This window comes from Capra hircus, chromosome 4 (assembly GCF_001704415.2).
Source record: "Capra hircus breed San Clemente chromosome 4, ASM170441v1, whole genome shotgun sequence".
Taxonomy (NCBI): Eukaryota; Metazoa; Chordata; class Mammalia; order Artiodactyla; family Bovidae; genus Capra; species Capra hircus.
The window spans coordinates 5,113,219-5,130,880 of record NC_030811.1 but is presented as its reverse complement, the minus strand read 5'-3'; the positions used below and the strand labels follow the sequence as shown (position 1 = coordinate 5,130,880).

The window sequence follows — 17,662 nt, the reverse complement described above, 5'->3', positions numbered from 1 at the left end:
CAAAATCAGCAGAATGGAACTGCAGTATGTACTTAATCGCTTAGTTGTGTCCGACCCTTTGCGACCCCATGGACCACAGCCTGCCAGGCTCCTCTGTCAGTGGAGATTTTCCAGACAAGAATATGGAGTGGGTTGCCATGCCCAGTTCTCCCACACTGTAGGCAGATGCTTTACTGTCTGAGCCACCAAGGAAGCCCAATGATGAGGGTGAAGACAACACGAGAACAAGAAACTATCAATTCTAAGTGGAGAGCTGCTAGGAGTAACGTTTTAAGGTTTGGTGGTGCCCTCCAGGAATCCAAAGAGGAAATTAAAGGAGAAAAAGAGTTTAGCATATTCTTCTATCTAGCAAAAGACAGAAGTTCCCATGGAAACACTGAAGAACAATCCGAGGGAAATTCCAGAAAAACTGAACTGCTTGATAGCGAATGCAATTTAGCAACTGAGGAAATAATGTACTTGTTTTAAAATGGGAATAACGTTGCTGGTTGCAGGAGGCTCGGCAGCCTCTGCACTGCTGCAGCTGGGCTCCCTTTGCGCAGCGCACGATGGCTAGCAGTGGCCAGCAGGGGCCAGCAGCGCACTCCCCACCCTGGGCCACCGCGCTCAGCACTGCCCTTCACTGCCCGGCTCCACTCAGGAGCCGCTCGCCCCAGAGACGACTCCTTGAGGCACCAGAGATAAAATGACAAACCCACACAGTATCCACGCCCTCGTGACGCCTACCGCCCTAGTGGGGGCACCAAAAGTAATTCAATGCTCACAGTAACATGAATTGGCACACGTTGGTAAGTGATGGAAAGGAGAGATACGTATGTTCCAATGACAAAAAGGACACGTACTCAAACATTTCTTTCTTAAAAGATGTGAACAACCCAAAAGTTTAGAGCGTACAGACCAACCCATCTGAGCTTTGCATCTTGTTCTTTTCCATCACCTTAGATTGAAAGGTCCAATTCTACTTCAGTTTATTTCAGCATCTGTCGAAGGTTTTTTAAAAAAGGATTCCCACAAAAATAGGGGGATCTAAACAGAGGTACATGTTTTCAACGACCATTTTTCAATCCCAGCCAAACTTCTCAAAAATTAGCCAGCAGAGTTTCACCTTCCAGAGTCAAAAAATATTAATTTTTAACAAATGGGTTTAAAACATACATCAACGCTTTAGAATATTTTACTCAGGAAATTCTGTGTCCAAGATTTTTTGGCAACAAATGTGAGAATATTTTGTTGTTTGTTTGAGTACAAACTTTCATTGTTTCTGGCAATAAGCTAACAATAGACACAGTTCCAAACATCTGTTACCAAAATGCTCAACCCCCAGCACATGTTTCTTTGAGTGCATTCTCATTGCTGAAACATCACCTTTATCTTGAAGAGGCAGATTAAATGTTTATTTTCTTTACAGAGGCAGGTACCATAATTTATTCAGTCACATGCTGTCCTAATAATGGTCAACAAATTTGTGACACCTCTTTTTTTTTTTGTAAAATAAAGCCTGTTCTGGGCTCAACAGCACTTTTACAGGCTTTGCCCCTAAGGAACCTTTTGAGATTTCAAAGACTGTCATTGTCACACCTCCCCACCCTCATCACTTAAGCAGAACTATAAAAATGCCCTCTATTTTAGAAGGGTTCTTCTGACACGTATAAATGTATAAACATGAATAAAATTCACCACAGTGGTGACCTCCTTTAACACTCTGGCACTTATTTTTTACTCGTAACTATGAATGACTCCATGAATGATTTTTAGTGCTATTCATTTAGGCCACAAACATTTACTGAGGAATGACCGAAACAGAAAAAGACAGTTATCAGAATGGCACTCTTATCTAGTGAGGAGAGACAGACAAGACTAGTAAGTAAATACACACTGTGTTAGAGGCCGATAAGTACAGAGGAGAGGACAGTCCACCAGGGGTGTGACGGGAGGAGGCACCTGAAATTTTCAACAGGGAGCCCAGCAAAGACCTCCCAGATAAAGGAAACTTGAGTAAATACCTAGAGGAAACGAGGGAGGAAGCCATGCATGCATCTGAGGAGACCAGTCAGCACAGAGGGAACAGGAACTGCAAAGGCCCAAGGTGGACGGATCTCAGTAAGACTGAGGAGGTTAGGGAGGCCGAAGGAAGCGAGGGAGGGGAAGGGTGACTGCAGCAATGTCTCAGAAGCGCCTGAGGGGATCCTGAAGATCAGGGAGACCCAGCTGGTCAGTAACGACTGGCCTTTTTTTTTATTCTTAACAAAATGGGAAGTAGCTGAAGAGTGTTAAGCAGAGAAGTGATCTAACTTGACCTTCGCTACTTATTTATCTATTTACCAGTGTGGATCACTCTATGGATGAAAACCCAAGACTATCATTAATTTTTGTTATTGCTCAAGTTGGTCCAGCTCTTAGGAGCTCCTTGAGGTTGGCGCCTATGCTTTCAACAAGTCCCCATCTCCGTCAGCACTTCCTTGCTTTCAAGAGCCTTGGTCCTTTTTATTGCAGAACGTTGGTTACAAACCAAGATCTGGGCACCTGACAGGCTCACTGCTAGAAGTCACTGCTTCTAGGCTTTCAGAGGGGGACAAAGCTAGGAGACACACATGCATACTAACACTTGCATACACATATACCCGGATTTCAGTATCCGTCCATATAAATACTGAAAACCATGAGTTTATACTGATACCTCTGATAACTCTATTCTAACACCACAAAAATCATTATAGAATAGTACTCGCTAGATTACAGCATGTATGTGCAGTTTTTGTTTGATTCTGTCTAGCTTTATGGGTATCCAGTCAATACACTATTTTTCAGGGCTCAGTTTCTTCTCTACCCCCTTCACTGTGAATTTGGCTACTCCTTTTAAGGTTCCCCGAGAGCCCAGACAGCTGTAATTGCTTATTTACAGGGTAGGTGAAACATTCCTATGGTTCCAAGAGTCAGAGCTATACAAAAAGATATATATAGCTTATTTAACCATTCTATTCTGTGTGGTTATTTAGGTTGTTTACAGTATTCTGCAAATTAAACAATGCTAGCAATTATTAACCTTTAATGGCACAAGTTTCTGTATTATTAAAGGCATATTTTCAGGATAGAATCTCAGAAAGGTCAAAAGATAAGTGCATGTATAGTTTGTGAGGCACTACCAACCTTCTCTCCAGACGATATGCACCCATTTGCATTCCAGGCATATGAGTGCCCATTTCCCTATGGCCTTATCACAAATAAGCTGCTACAGTTCAACAACCCAACACCACAAAGTGCCTTTTCACTTTTCTTCACTGCCTTTCCCATAACGCTTCTGCTTCTCACTGTCAGAAAATATTCCAAAACTACTTTTAAGAAGCTCAGGGAAGAGCCAGCTCCACAACCTATCACAACAATGACCTGGCCATCAAATATGCTAAGACTATGGAAATCATTACCAGGCATTACACTGTTCAAAATGTGGTAATAATGTAAGCCTCTAAATGTAAGGCCACACTTCCAAAACAAACACTCTAACTTGACTAAGGTTAGAGGTTGAGAGTTACTCATCCATTTAAATTAGGTCAATTTGATCATCTGAGTAAATCAAATGTTACAGTAACTGAATAATCACCTAAATCTAAATCCTTGTCTTAACTATACCTTTGAAAGGTTTACCTGTATTAAATCTCTGTAATTTCTATGGCAAAAATTTCCACTTTTAATATTCCTTTGGAAGGCCTGTTTTCACTTCTCCCAAACATATTTGTCAAAAACCACAGGGAATTTTTAAGCAGCAAAGCCACTTTACTTCACAGGGTTTGTTGCCTTTATAGATAGAAGGTAAATGCTACATTTATTTTTTGATTGAAAGTCACAGTGAAAGCTCTGAAAGATGGCAGACTGTGTATATGGTATCGCTTTGGGATAGTGCCAGAAAGGCAAACCAAACTGCCAACTTGACTGAAAAGAAATTATTTTAATCAATTTTTAAAATAGCAAATAGAACTAGCTCACATTGTGGACTAAAGACATGTCAAATCCTGTCTCTCCTAATTTAAATCTTCGTCAAAGAGTTTTGCCTTAGAAGTTTAAGATGCCTAAGTACAGTCAGTAATCTCCATTTCTAAAAATTTTAATTTCTTATTTAAATGTAAATTATTTAAAGATTAGTGTTTATTGCACAACTTAACATACTATATAATCTAGTGGTCTGCACAAACTACCCTTGGACACCAATAATTTCCTATTTTAAGGGTTTTTACATTTCCGTAATCATTTAATAAATTTTACAAGTGAATCTTTCTGTTAACAAAGCAAATGTTATAAAGTTGTGGTTTAAATGTGTGTTTCTTCTACTTACTTCTGTGCTCCCTGAGACAACAGCTCTGTCCACGTTCACTAATAATGGTTCTTCCATCTGGCACACCCCCAGTGACCACTCCACACAACGGTGGTGAGCCCAACAAGTGCCTAATATGGTTAAAGTAAAAAGAAGCAAGTAAGTAAACATTAAACATATTAATGCTAATAAGTAAAGATGTAAAACCCTTCAGTCGATTCTAACGTGTGAATATGCATCCTATATTTGTGATTCCACTAAAGCAGCCCTTCTCAAAATGCATCATCTGGGAACTTGCGATAAATGCCAGTCTTAGATCACAACCAAGACCTACGAATCAAACACTCTTGCCATGGTGCCCAGAAACCTATGTTAACAAACCCTCCAAGTGATTCTAACGCACACTGTATTAATGACTGTTTCTTCAAGAAATTAGCTTCTAGTCACTTTACTTAAATATTACTTTATTTTTATTTGATATATTTACACACATAAAGGAAATTTATTTCATACTTTATGACAAACTATATATATACCACTCTTCCATTGCATTCCACACCAATCATCAATAACAGCTCAGTCTTTCAAATTCTCTATCACTTGAACAATTACATGCAGTTCAACTGCAGAATGAAATTTACTCAAAGCCCCAACTGCACTGAGTCATAAATATGGGCTACTACACTGTATTACAGGACATTCACATGGCTAAGATCTATTATCCTTCGCCCCTACTTGAGGAAGACCCAGACTGCCATGGTCCCAAGTTTTCACAGATCTCTTTATAATCTCTCTTTCTGCAACTGTCAGATTTCCATGCCACTGCTGTCTACACAAGTGAAATGCAAATATTTATAAAAGCATCCACAGCCCAGTTATGGCCCTGTGCAGATGCTAAATAAGTTAAACATAATTAGACAATTTATTTTACCTAAGCAGGCATACTTAACGAAGATGTTTTTAACAACGGTGATAATTATTCCTAGATGAATGCTATTTACTATTAAGTTGATAATTGGCTCAAGTTAAGAAGCCTTGCAAGAATTAAGAGGTAGCTATTACTGAAGACTGGCTCATACCTGTAGGATCAAATAAAGCTTGGACATCAATGGCATCGGGAAGGCCAACCAGACTGAGCTCATCCCACAGTTTACCAGGCTGATCGTCTGAAGCGGTCTGCGTGCTCACACTGACGCAAGCCACGACACTCTGCTGAGGCCGTTCCCTGGAAAAGAACACAACATGAAACAGACGTGAAAGCGAGAACAAGAAGAAAACTGCTTCGCTTCGTAACGACTTAAATATGAGGTATTGCCAAATCAATCTTAATTTATTTTGCATAAACTGCTTATAAAATAACTTCTAGGACGTATGTCATTGTTCATAGCATTAATATTAATATAAAACTGGGTAGCTATATCATGTAAGCAACAACTAAAAAAAAAGTCTCCAAATCCATAATGAAATGTTATAAATCTCTAATTTTTTAATTGACACTCTACTATTCTAGCCAGGCACTGTATGTTGTCATATAAAATGAATATTTCCTTTGGCCTTACTTAAATGCTTAAAAAACATAACTTGAGCAAATCAGAAACCTCAAACATGCTTTATGGTAAGGGCTACCAACAACAGAGCCAGCAGTTAAGTTTACAGAAAGAAAGGTTATTTCCCAGGGGAAGTGAAAGCCCACTACGAGGTGTGACCAGGGAGGCAGGGGGAGGGGAACGTCTCAGCAAGCTTGACAGCCGATCTATGCCGCGACGCTACATGTACCCTCCACTAAAACTTCACCTCACAAACCAGAAGTCAAAACCAAAATCAAAACAGCTACCGGTGACTTGGGAATAAGGGAAATAGTGTAACAACAGCAAAAAGTTCCTGATAAAAGTGAATGCTGAATAAGATATACCACAGATGGGAGGTTTCATACTTTCAAAGCCCTAAAACTTCAGATATTCATTGAGATTGGTAAGTAAACAATGACTGCTAATGTGTCTACCAGTAAACACGGGAAACCAGATGGTTGGCACTAAAACTTCAATTTTCTCGTGATATCAAAGTATTCAGTCTGATGATAATTCTGGATTAAGTCACTACTGAATATAGATCATAACTCACTGCACATCTGTCTGCTGGATATTTATCATGATTCCTATTAAGAGAAAATCAGCACAATGACCAGGGAACTAAACATTTTTATACCTGGAATCATCGAAAAAGAAAAAGTATTAACATTTTTTAGTAAGAACATTTAAATATCAAACCATGTAAAAAATAACCAGTATTTTTCATGTGCAGCATCAGAAATGCACAGACTCACTTTTTTTAAAAAGTTCACCATGCTATGGAAATTCCAAGTCCACCATGCTATGCTATGCCCACGGTGAAACAAATGAGAACAAACCTTCCTATAATTATGATCTCTCCTTTCCTGAAAATACACCTTCATTACTGCCGCTGCTGCTGCTAAGTCGCTTCAGTCGTGTCCGACTCTGTATGACCCCATAGACGGCAGCCCACTAGGCTCCCCCATCCCTGGGATTCTCCAGGCAAGAACACTGGAGTGGGTTGCCATTTCCTTCTCCAATGCTTGAAAGTGAAAAGTCAAAGTGAAGTCGCTTAGTCGTGTCCAACTCTTAGCGACCCCATGGACTGCAGCCTACCAGGCTCCTCCATCCATGGGGTTTTCCAGGCAAGAGTACTGGAGTGGGGTGCCATTGCCTTCTCCATTACTAGTCACTGCCAATTTATCAGGAGGAAAAAAGAGACCAACAGTTTGTCTATAATGATGAACGAATTGAACATATTTTCTTTACACCAGAATTTGATGGGGGCACAGGTATAAAAACCAATGGAATGACTAAACATTCTATTACTAACAAGTTCCTAACCAGTAGGTTAGTCAAATTTGACTTTAAGGCTTTACAATCAGTACATAAGCAGACAATGTGATGTCAACCCTAAGGGTGACAGGAGTCCGGCTTAGTTAAGAGCAGAAATACACACCCCTCAAAGCTTAAGTCTAAAAAAACCAAAAAGAGAGGAAATTGTTCCTTGATTATACATTCTTATATTTAGTACACTATGAGGGAAAAACTATTTTAAAATCCTGCTTTTCAAATTAAAAAAAATTAACTGGCTGTCTATCTGGTTTACAACTCATTAGCAACATAAATATTGTAAATATTTAAAACCATTACCAAGCTAAATGATTGCCAAATTTGAAAACATGCTTTATTCCTAAGGTCCATTAACTGGCCTGTTATCATCACTTAATAACTTGTTAAACACTTAAGTACATATAAAGACTTTCACTAAACCAAGGTTATTTTTACATAATTATTTTTAGCTCATAAAAATTTTCATTAAAAATTAACCAAGCTTATAAAATAAATAAATGAAATCCAATTGTACTTCCCAGAACAGTTCTTTATTAATTGCCATCATTCAAGGCAGAACATCAGTATATAAGATATAACTTGGTCCAGTCCATTAAATTTACTAATGACTGATGGACTTTGTAAGTTTCCTGGACTTCTTTCCCCCCCCCCCCCCCCGGACTTCTGATATAGTTTATTAGAATGTGAGCACTCAGTTGATTACAAAGGTAAAGTAAGCCATGGCCTTTAAAACATCAAAACTTTAAACATAGTACTTCTGAACTTCCTTAAACTGTTCCACCTTAAATTCTTTTAAAAGAGTTTTTCTTGTTATTGTTTCATTTCCTACTTCAGGTCTTCAAGGCATTGGCAGCAGTCCAAAAGAAGGAGCCAATCAAATAAGTACAACACAACAAGCCTCAGTCCTAAACTCTGGACGGCAGCCAGGCAGGCACTTGGGTGATTACATCATCACCCTCAAGGGCCAAAGCTGGTGAGCCTTCCAAGCTAAATTAATTTTTACACTTTCTCATCAACCACAGAAACTTCTACTCCCTCAACTACTAAAGTCAAGTCCATGTATGAAGATGGCCTTCGAACAAAACTAAAATATATTTTAAAAATTTAACTCCAAAAATAAACATATTAGGTAAGAGTTTTAGGGAACTAAAACATCCATGAATATAGACATACATGTATGATTATACAAATGGTAAATGTTTTTTAATTACATTTGATTTATAACTATATACATATATGTAAATTCTTTGATTTAAAAATGACCTTTAACTTTAGAAAGGGTAGCTGTATTATAGTGTAAGTGTTTACAGGACAGTTCACCATTCTCCAAAGCGTAAATACAAATAAATAAATCACACTTAAAGGACATGAGTAGTAAAAACCACTTTGGTTTTGCTATTCTGTTATGCTATATTCTTACAAACTATTTAAAACATTTAGAAAAAGGAAAAGAAAGATCTCATTAATTTAAAAAAATTTTCATTCCATTTATATGAATCCCCTCTAGGCTTATATTATGTTCTTTAAAGTTTTCTTCTTTTTTGTTAATATACAACTAAACTTTTTTTTTTAAACAAAGAAGTTTTTGAGAAAATGAATATTTGCTGGGTTAATGGTAAGTCATAAAGCACTGTATGGATGTTGGAAACACAAGAAATCGTTTGGTAACAATCCCATTCATATAGTCTTAAACATTTCAACGAAAATAAACTATATATAGTCTTACTGCATTTGACCCATTTCTATTCAAAATCGCTTACTTTCTCTGTCCTCTTTGTTTTCGTGGTGCCGAGTTTTGCGTTTTCTCACAAGTTCCATTGCTGTTGTCATCACTGTCTTTCTTGTTAGAAGGCTGATTTTTCCACGGCAAAATAAACCCAGGCGTTACTCTAAACTGTTTTAAGTCTCCTTGTCCTAAGGAACTTTTTTCACCACAGTAACAAAAAGCGCAGAGCTGTTCACTGGCAAAATGAAAAGGAAGAAAGACAGAGAAGTAGTTTTATTTAACGATTTCAAGTTCCAGACAACTGCAGAAATACTTGTGCTTTAAAATTAAATACTGTCTTTAGTGCAAGCTAAGTGTTTAAATCTATAGTAATTATACAATTCTATTTTTCTACAGCATGATTTTTAGAAATAATAAATATACTAGAAAATTATATTTGGTACTTAGAAAAACAATTTTCCTTTAAATCTGATAAAAAAAAAATTAAAGTATTAAAAAGGAATAAAGTAAAAGCTAAGGCTGGACAAGACAGTATGGTTTAATGGCCACTCAACTATATCCCAGCTGTGTAAAGCAAGTGGTAACCAAATTTAACCAGAGGGAACATTTATTATGCATAATACACACACAGATACACAGATACACAAATATAAATATAAGTGGGTTAACGAGCAGTTAGTGATGGAGGGGGAGGAAGGGATGGACAGGGTCTAAGAGCAGTGGGAACAGGATGAAACTGGAGCAGTGAGACCTTTCATTTGCTACACTGTAACTAACGCAGGTATGTGACATCACACACTGATCAAAACTCACAACTATGCAACACAAAGAATGAACACTACTGCAACTATGAACTTTAATAATAAGGTATCAATACTCCTTTATCAGTTGTAACAAAGATACCACACTAATGCAAGATGCTAACAACAGGGGAAACGGAGGCAGGGGAGGGTTGGGAATGGGACTCTTCCATCCGCTTAATTTTTTGTGTAAACCTGAAGTTGTTCTAAACAATAAGATCTATTAATTTTTTAAAAAAGAGACCACTTTAAAAGCTAAAGGACAAAAAAACAATATTGTTTATGGAAAATATACTTAGTAAGAGAGCTTAGGAACAAAATAGAATGAATGTTTTTTCTCTTCACAACATATTCATGGGTGCTGCCCTCAAATCTTTCTCCTCAATTATTCAAGTTTCCACCATCAGCTCTGTGGTCTCTACTCCAGTCTTGCATTAACAGGTGACAGGAATTATCCACAATCTTTTCAGATAATGTTTAACGTAAGTTTAATTCATATTGGACCTCTCTTGACAAACCGCCTTTAAAAAAAAGAAAGTTACCTATTTTAAGTTTTTCCAATATTATCTATCTCTGTTTTGTAATAAATGTGCTCCCTATAGATACACACACACACACACACAATTACATGTGGTCTATTTTCAGGAAAATAAAGTCCAATGTGGGAAAAGTGTTCTTCTTGCCTCAAGGATGCTATCCACCAATATCCTTAGCCAGTATTTTATTAACTTTAAAGTTTTCTTATTTATAATTTTCTTTAAGCTATTAAAATGTACGTTTTCTTCAGCATACCCTGTTTCTGGTTTGTTTCGTTCCCTAGAAACATTACCTATGAGGAGCAACAATCAGATGGACATCAACACCAACTGACTAGGAAATGGAGCAACACTTTTAAAGCATTAATACTAACAAAGAATAGTTTAACCTTCAATTTATATCCAAAACTATCACTCAAATGTGATGGTATAATGAAATTCTTCCCAAGTCTCTGTTCAGTTCAGTTGCTCAGTCATGTCCGACTCTTTGCAACCCCATGAACCGCAGCACGCCAGGCCTCCCTGTCCATTACCAACTCCCAGAGTCCACCCAAACCCATGTCCATCAAGTCAGTGATGCCATCCAGCCATCTCATCCTCTGTCCATCTCATTCTCATCCTTCTCCTCCTGCCCTCAATCTTTCCCAGCATCAGGGTCTTTTCAAACAAGTCAGCTCTTCACATCAGGTAGCCAAAGTATTGGAGTTTCAGCTTCAGCATCAGTCCTTCCAATGAACACCCAGAAATGATCTCCTTTAGGATGGACTGGTTGGCCCTCCTTGCAGTCCAAGGGACTCTCAAGAGTCTTCTCCAACACCACAGTTCAAAAGCATCAATTCTTTGGTGCTCAGCTTTCTTTATAGTACAACTCTCACATCCATACATGACCGCTGGAAAAACTATAGCCTTGACTAGATGGACCTTTGTTGGCAAAGTAATGTCTCTGCTCTATAATATGCTCTCTAGGTTGGTCATAACTTTCCTTCCAAGGAGAAAGCGTCTTTTAATTTCATGGCTGCAATCACTGAACTTAGAAATTTCACCACACAACAGACCCACAACGAAAATATTTTTAGAGAACTATTCAAATTATTAAAGAAATAGGAAATGTTACAAGAGATGCAGGATATAAAGAGAGACAGCCCAGAGTAATTTATTGCTAAGTTTAAAGGACGCTCAAGGGAAACTCCCGGCTTCTGCTCTGGAGGTGGAAAGTCACGGAGAGCTCTGGCTCCACGGATGCAGATTCACTTTTCTTGAACACTTCTGATACAGAAGTCACAGAGCAGCCAATTCACCTGCAACTGAATGAAAGGTGCTTCCACGAAGAGAGGACACACAAGCACTTGCTTAACCTGAGGACGAGGCCCCCGGATGTCGTATAAGCAGACTTATGAATTCAGTGACAATTTTACAAATTGCTCCAGGCCAAGCGGAGGCGGTATGAGACTACACAGCATCTGGGACTCGCAGACACACGGTGAATTCTAGCCCTATCACCAGCTTCTCTCCGCACCCCTCCCCAGGACCTCAGGGCCACCCCTGGGGCCTGGGGAAGAGCCCTGGGAACACACCGGTCACGGGACAAGCCTGGGGGCAGAAGTGCAGCAACTCGGGGAGGAAGACACAGAGACCCAGCCAGATCTTCCTCCTCCACTTTCCCAGGGGGAACAAAAGCCACAGGCTGGCAGAGAGAGAAAAAAAGTTTCCACCTGCAATGCTCAAGACCAGCTGCAGATGGAGGAACGTGGGGGGGGGGGGGGGGGGGGGGGCGGTGCCCTCCATCGTGGAGGAGGGGCAAGGCTCTGTCCTAGACCCAGACCAGGCCAGGTCTCCAACAGGGCCCCAGGACAGAGAGACACCTTGTTCACCTGCGAGCAAAGGTGAGTTAGAACAAGAAATGTCCTGCCAATCCACTCCACACCATGAGTGGGAATGCAAAACAGCACAGCTACACCGAAAAATACTTCAGCATTTTTAAAAAATTACTTCTCTCTTAGGTATTCGGCTAAATGAAATAAAAATGCTATGGTTCACACCAAAACCTGCAAGTGAATATTTATCCCAATTTTATTCGTAACTGCCCCGAAGTAGAGAGTACCCAAATATCCCTTAACCGGGAAATGATAAACTGCAGCAGGCACCATAAACAAAAGCCACCTCAGCAATAAAAAGCAAACAGCTACTGACATATGCGACCACGCAGACGACTCTCCGAAGCATAATGCCAAGTTAGAAGGCCAGAATCAAAAGGACGCACGATTCCCAATTCTGTTCACACGATGTTATTGCAAAGGCAAAACTACGGGGTCAGAAAATAGGTAAGTGACTGCCTCAGGCAGAAGATGGGGTCAGCGGTGACAGCAAATGAGCCTGGGAGAGTTTTTCAGTTTGACGGAACTGTTCTTTACCTTTGTGGTAGTGATTATATGACAGTATGCGACCGTCAAAACCCACTAAATGGGTGAATTTTACTGTATAGATGATCAATGCAAAGAGATATGAAAATGATAAAGCATTTATACCGCTAAATCTAAGAAATCAATTAGGACTGTAAATCTGAAGTTCAAATGAAATTCATGAAAAAACATGGTCAAAGCTACAGTTTTTCCAGTGGTTAGGTACAGATGTGAGAGCTGGAGCACAGAGAAGGCTGAGCGCCAAAGAACTGATGCTTCTCAACTGTGGTGTTGGAGAAGACCCTTGAGAGTCCCTTGGACAGCAAGGAGATCAAACAAGTCCATCCTAAAGGAAATCAACCCTGAATATTCACTGGAAGGACTGATGCTGAAGCTGAAGCTCCAATACTTTGGCCACCTGATGCGAACAGTTGACTCATTGGAAAAGACCGTGATGCTGGAAAAGACTGAAGGCGAGAGGAGAAGGGGACAGTAGAGGATGAGATGGTTGGATGGCATCACCGACTCAATGGACTGGAGTTTGAGGAATCTCAGGGAGACGGTGAAGGTGAGGGAAGCCTGGCATGGTGCAATTCATGGGGTCGTAAGGAGTCAAACATGATTTAGCGACTAGACAACAACAACAACAAAAACATGAGTCTTGGTAATTCCCTGGGGTCCAGTGGTTAGGACTCAGCACTTTCACTGCTGGGCTGGGGGTTTGATCCCCGGTCAGGGAACTAAGATCTTGCATGCCTCAGGGTGTGGCCAAGGGGGGGGAAAAAAAAAGAAACATGAGCCTTCAGGGATATCATCTTAAAAACAAAATATAATAGGCAACCAATAGAAAAAAATTATCAATGCAATAAAAAAAAGAAAAAGAGGAGAAAAGTATTGCTTTCACAGAGCTCACATAAAAGGGGGACAAATAATCAAATGAACTGCTGGGAAATAAAAAGTGTCACAAAGGGAAATAAAGCAGAAATAACGGGTAAATGCAGTGCAGACTGTTTATATTTTATCTTTCATTTTGAAAATTTTCAAACCGTCTCCAAGATGTAGAACATGGGAGGGATTTGAAATTTTTAGTATTATTGAAACATTTAATGTAATTAGAAGAGATGGCCATTAAAGACAGTTTGAGGGAAACTTGATCTATGTTTTAGAATCATCATTTCTGCAACTGCACTAAAAACAGTCTGGACTGGGGAAAGCAAACAGAAGTGACGAAGCCATCTAAAAGGCAACTGCTGCCTCCTAAGGGCAGCGGGGACTTGAACCAAGAGTGGTAGGAAGTTCAGACGGTAAGGACTTGTCTGGGACATCTTCTAAAGTCGAGCTACAAAATTTAGGGTGTGAGGTATGAGAAAAGACAGACATCAAGGATTAACTCAAAAGGTTTTGGCCTAAACAACTGGATGAATATTGGTAATATTTACTGAAATGAAGAAATCCTGGGGAGAAGATTTGGGGTAGGGAAAGGGTCGAGAATCGAGACTGCAGTGTCTAGAATACTTCCAAATAGTGATGTCAGGCAGAGAGATGGACAGCAAAGTCCAGAGTTCAGAGAACGGGGGGCCCTGGAAATACAAATGTGTGTTCATCAGCACACAGACAGGACCTAGCTATCAGACTGAATAGAAGTGAACATGCTGAGGACTTCAACTTGAGGACTCCAGCATTAGAAAGCTGGGGGGTCTCCACCGAAGCCAGCAAAGACAAAATAAGGAGGGAGATGTGCCAAGAGCAAAAGACAGAAAGCGTTTCACGGAGATGGGAACAGTCAACCGATGGATGCTTTCGGTTGTATTCATGCCTTCCAAGAAAGATCTAAAAACTAACAAGACTGCAAAGCTGAAATATACACAGAGGTTATAACATCCTATATTTCTTTTTTTAAAAAATGAGAGAGGGTAAAGGACAAGAGTATAAGCTTACATTTATAAGCAAATAAGAAAATCAGTCCTTATGCTCAGAGTTTAGACTTTTTCCTTTGTCTAGAAGCCGCACACTGGAAACACCCTGCTCTGGTCTGAGGGGAGCAGAGTAACAGGCCAGACCACCGCTCTGTCCTACAGCCACGCAAGCCCCAGGCACACTGCACCCCAGGGACACACAGAGCTACCAGCTCTCAAATTCCACCCAGGTGTGCATCCTAAGCTTGCACTCTCTGAATTTCCTCTTGGTCAACTCACTGCCCTTCTTCCTGTCACTAATCTCTGACCCAGCTGCATTCCTTCTCGAACCTGATTTTGGCTTCCACACCGACAGAGACCAGGGAGCTTGCCGATTCCTCAGACACAGAACGCTGAAGGGCTGGGGCCGGCTGCTTGCTGCTGTCCACTTCTGCTTCAGCATCCTCTTCTGCTGATTGTTCTTTGATTTCTGCTTAACAATAAAACAAGAGAATATAAAAGTCACTTTGCATTACATCACTCTTTGATGAATTTATCTATAATGCATATAGCATGAAGGAAAAAAAGCTAAATAACAAACAACAGCATGTAACGAACACAGGAAAAACTTTTACATTTGTTGTTTAGCTGCTAAGCTGTGTCCGACTCTTTACGACCCCATGGACTGCAGCACGTCAGGCTACATATAATCAAAATAATGCAAAACAGCATAGCTTTCCAAATTGCCGCTGACTTAAGTTTCAATCTTAGTAAAACCTGTTAAGAACTGTTAAGAATTTTCAGGATTACAGCAAGTCCTCTACAAAACAAACATACTTTAAGGTGACTCGTAAAAAAATTTCTTCCTAATTTATTAATTTAAATTACCATTAATTTAAAACAATCATGACACAGTCTCTAATTGTCAGCCATTGTAAGAGCAAAATGACTAAAAAGAACACACCTTGACTCCACTGCCTTTTTCAGTTAAGCTCAAGACTCCCACCCCGAACACTACACATACCTTCTTAGGAGGCAATCTAACTCTGAGAGGATTTTCAAACACCATTACTCCTAATATCGTTCTTCTCTTTAAGTAAAATGATACATCCACACTGTCTCCCACACTGTACTGTTAAGACATTAACAGGCACAATTCCTCCACCAGCGCTCCTAATAAAATCCCATGCTCTTGGCGCCATCTTTCTTTCCTGGCGTGAAATTTACTGGTTACAGCTTTCTGCACCACCATCCCCAAACCAAAGAAAGAAAAGCAGCACACAGCAGTCTCAGCACCCTTCTCTCCTCTGGAGGGGCTGCCCTGCACTGCCTTCCCCCTTGATGGGCCTTCCTGCACAGCGTCTGTCCTCCTGCCATGCAGAGTTCCCTCCACCTCTGCTGGCGGCAAGAAAGCGACCAACCCAGGGTCCGCTCAACATTCCGGAAATGCAGGGGCATCAGGGATCACTACCAGCTTGGAGCCCTGAGGGCCTCTTCTCGAGCACCAGTTCCACCAACTACTAACTAGGCAGCATGATGTAGAAGTCAACTCTCTCAGCCTCAATTTGCTCCCTGTAACGTTAGAAAACCACCTACATCTCATGAGGTTGTTAACAAAGATTAAAAGGTCTAATACCTGTCCCTTCAGCTGGTTTGAGGCCTCCAAATGTGAGTACAGCTCTCTGTATGTCCTTTGAAGAGCGTAATTATTATCCAGGTTTCAACAATCTCCTGTCTTCCTGAATTTTAAATCAGTATCTCTAGCCCTAACTCCTCTCCTGAGCTCCAGGCCTCACTTTTGCTGCATACAAGGCACATCCGCAGCTTTAACAACCACTTGAGGCAAGTCTGATTTCCTGCCTCTCAGATCACCACTTCACTAGGACTTCCCTATCAAAGTCTTCTAGATTCAAATGAATTTTAGGGAGCTATTCTGACAGTTTCCCTGGTGCCTCAGACAGTAAAGCGTCTGTTTACAATGCAGGAGACTGGGGTTCAATCCCTGGGTCAGCAAGATCCCCAGGAGAAGTCAATGGCAACCCACTCCAGGACTCTTGCCTGGAAAATCCAATGGACAGAGGAGCCTGGGAGACTACAGTCCATGGGGTCGCAAAGAATTGGACACAACTAAGCAACTTCACTTTCACTTTCATTCTGACAAATAATTTTGAGAACTAGCAATTTGTTTAGTTAGACTGTAAAGCCTGTCAAATCATTAATGATGAAATGAGGCATTAGAGATGATTTTGACTTTCCTATTTAAAATAATGGTTCTTTTTCAAGTTGAAACAGAAAAGCTGACCATAAATTAAGTGCTTGTGGAGCCTATTAATCACAGTGTCTCTCCTGTCTACCCCAGCCACAAAACTGGTATAGAATCAAACCTACAAATACGAAATACATCTGTAGCAAAGAAGGATTATAAAAAGTTCTGCAGTTTTTAGTATATAAAGATGTTAAATTTCTGTATAACAAAGGACTTCATAAACAAAATTTTAAAATATATCACAGATGGAAACACATGTGATTTGTATCCCCAAGAAAGTATTCAAGTCCAGAATATGTAAAGAATTCCACAGATGAACAAGGCACATAACCCTGTAGAAAAAAATGGACAACGGACAAAAATCCACGCTCTCTGTTATTCAAGTCTTAGTAGGGTTTGACTTTATTTCCCAGCCTTTCTTGCAACTCAGCATGGCAAGCTCTCACCAATAGAATGTGACCAGAAGGGACCCTGCGATTTCTTCATCACCTGAAAGGGAGGGTGCTCTGGACCAAACTATGTTCCATCTTTTGTATGGACTGGACCACGGAGCTGTCAGCAACCCTTCTGCAATAATGCAGAAGGGAACAGCAGTCTGAGGAGGGCAGAGAAACTAGATGGAAGGAACCTGGGTCCACAAATAACCACAAGGAACAAAGACATCTCATCAGCCTGGACTGCGCCCTCTCAGAAATACTACACGAAGGAAAAATGAATATCCAAGCCACTGCTGTATCTGGGCATCTCTGTTACAGCAGTTTAACCCATGCTCTAATTAACACAGAAAATGGCACCAGGTGTGGAGAAGTGCCACAACAAAAACTGAAAATG

The 17,662-nt window shown here is 40.2% G+C and overlaps 1 protein-coding gene across 18 annotated transcripts in view; it reads right to left on the bottom strand.

Moving 5' to 3' along the window:
• Window positions 1-17,662, bottom strand: part of KMT2C (lysine methyltransferase 2C) — a 258,254-nt gene that overhangs the window by 147,168 nt on the left and 93,424 nt on the right. For 14 of the 18 annotated variants that reach the window (XR_001917926.1, XM_018046667.1, XM_018046672.1 and 11 more), the window contains exons 3-6: window positions 14,917-15,058; window positions 8,970-9,170; window positions 5,386-5,531; window positions 4,328-4,437 (exon numbers count right to left, since the gene is read on the bottom strand). Coding sequence is in view for 17 of the 18 variants with exons in the window: in XM_018046667.1 (XP_017902156.1) it covers window positions 4,328-4,437; window positions 5,386-5,531; window positions 8,970-9,170; window positions 14,917-15,058 (599 nt within the window). In the remaining variant the exon portion in view is untranslated. The remainder of the gene's footprint in view (window positions 1-4,327; window positions 4,438-5,385; window positions 5,532-8,969; window positions 9,171-14,916; window positions 15,059-17,662) is intronic. The other 4 variants (XM_018046668.1, XM_018046682.1, XM_018046671.1 and 1 more) reach the window with 1 other exon arrangement.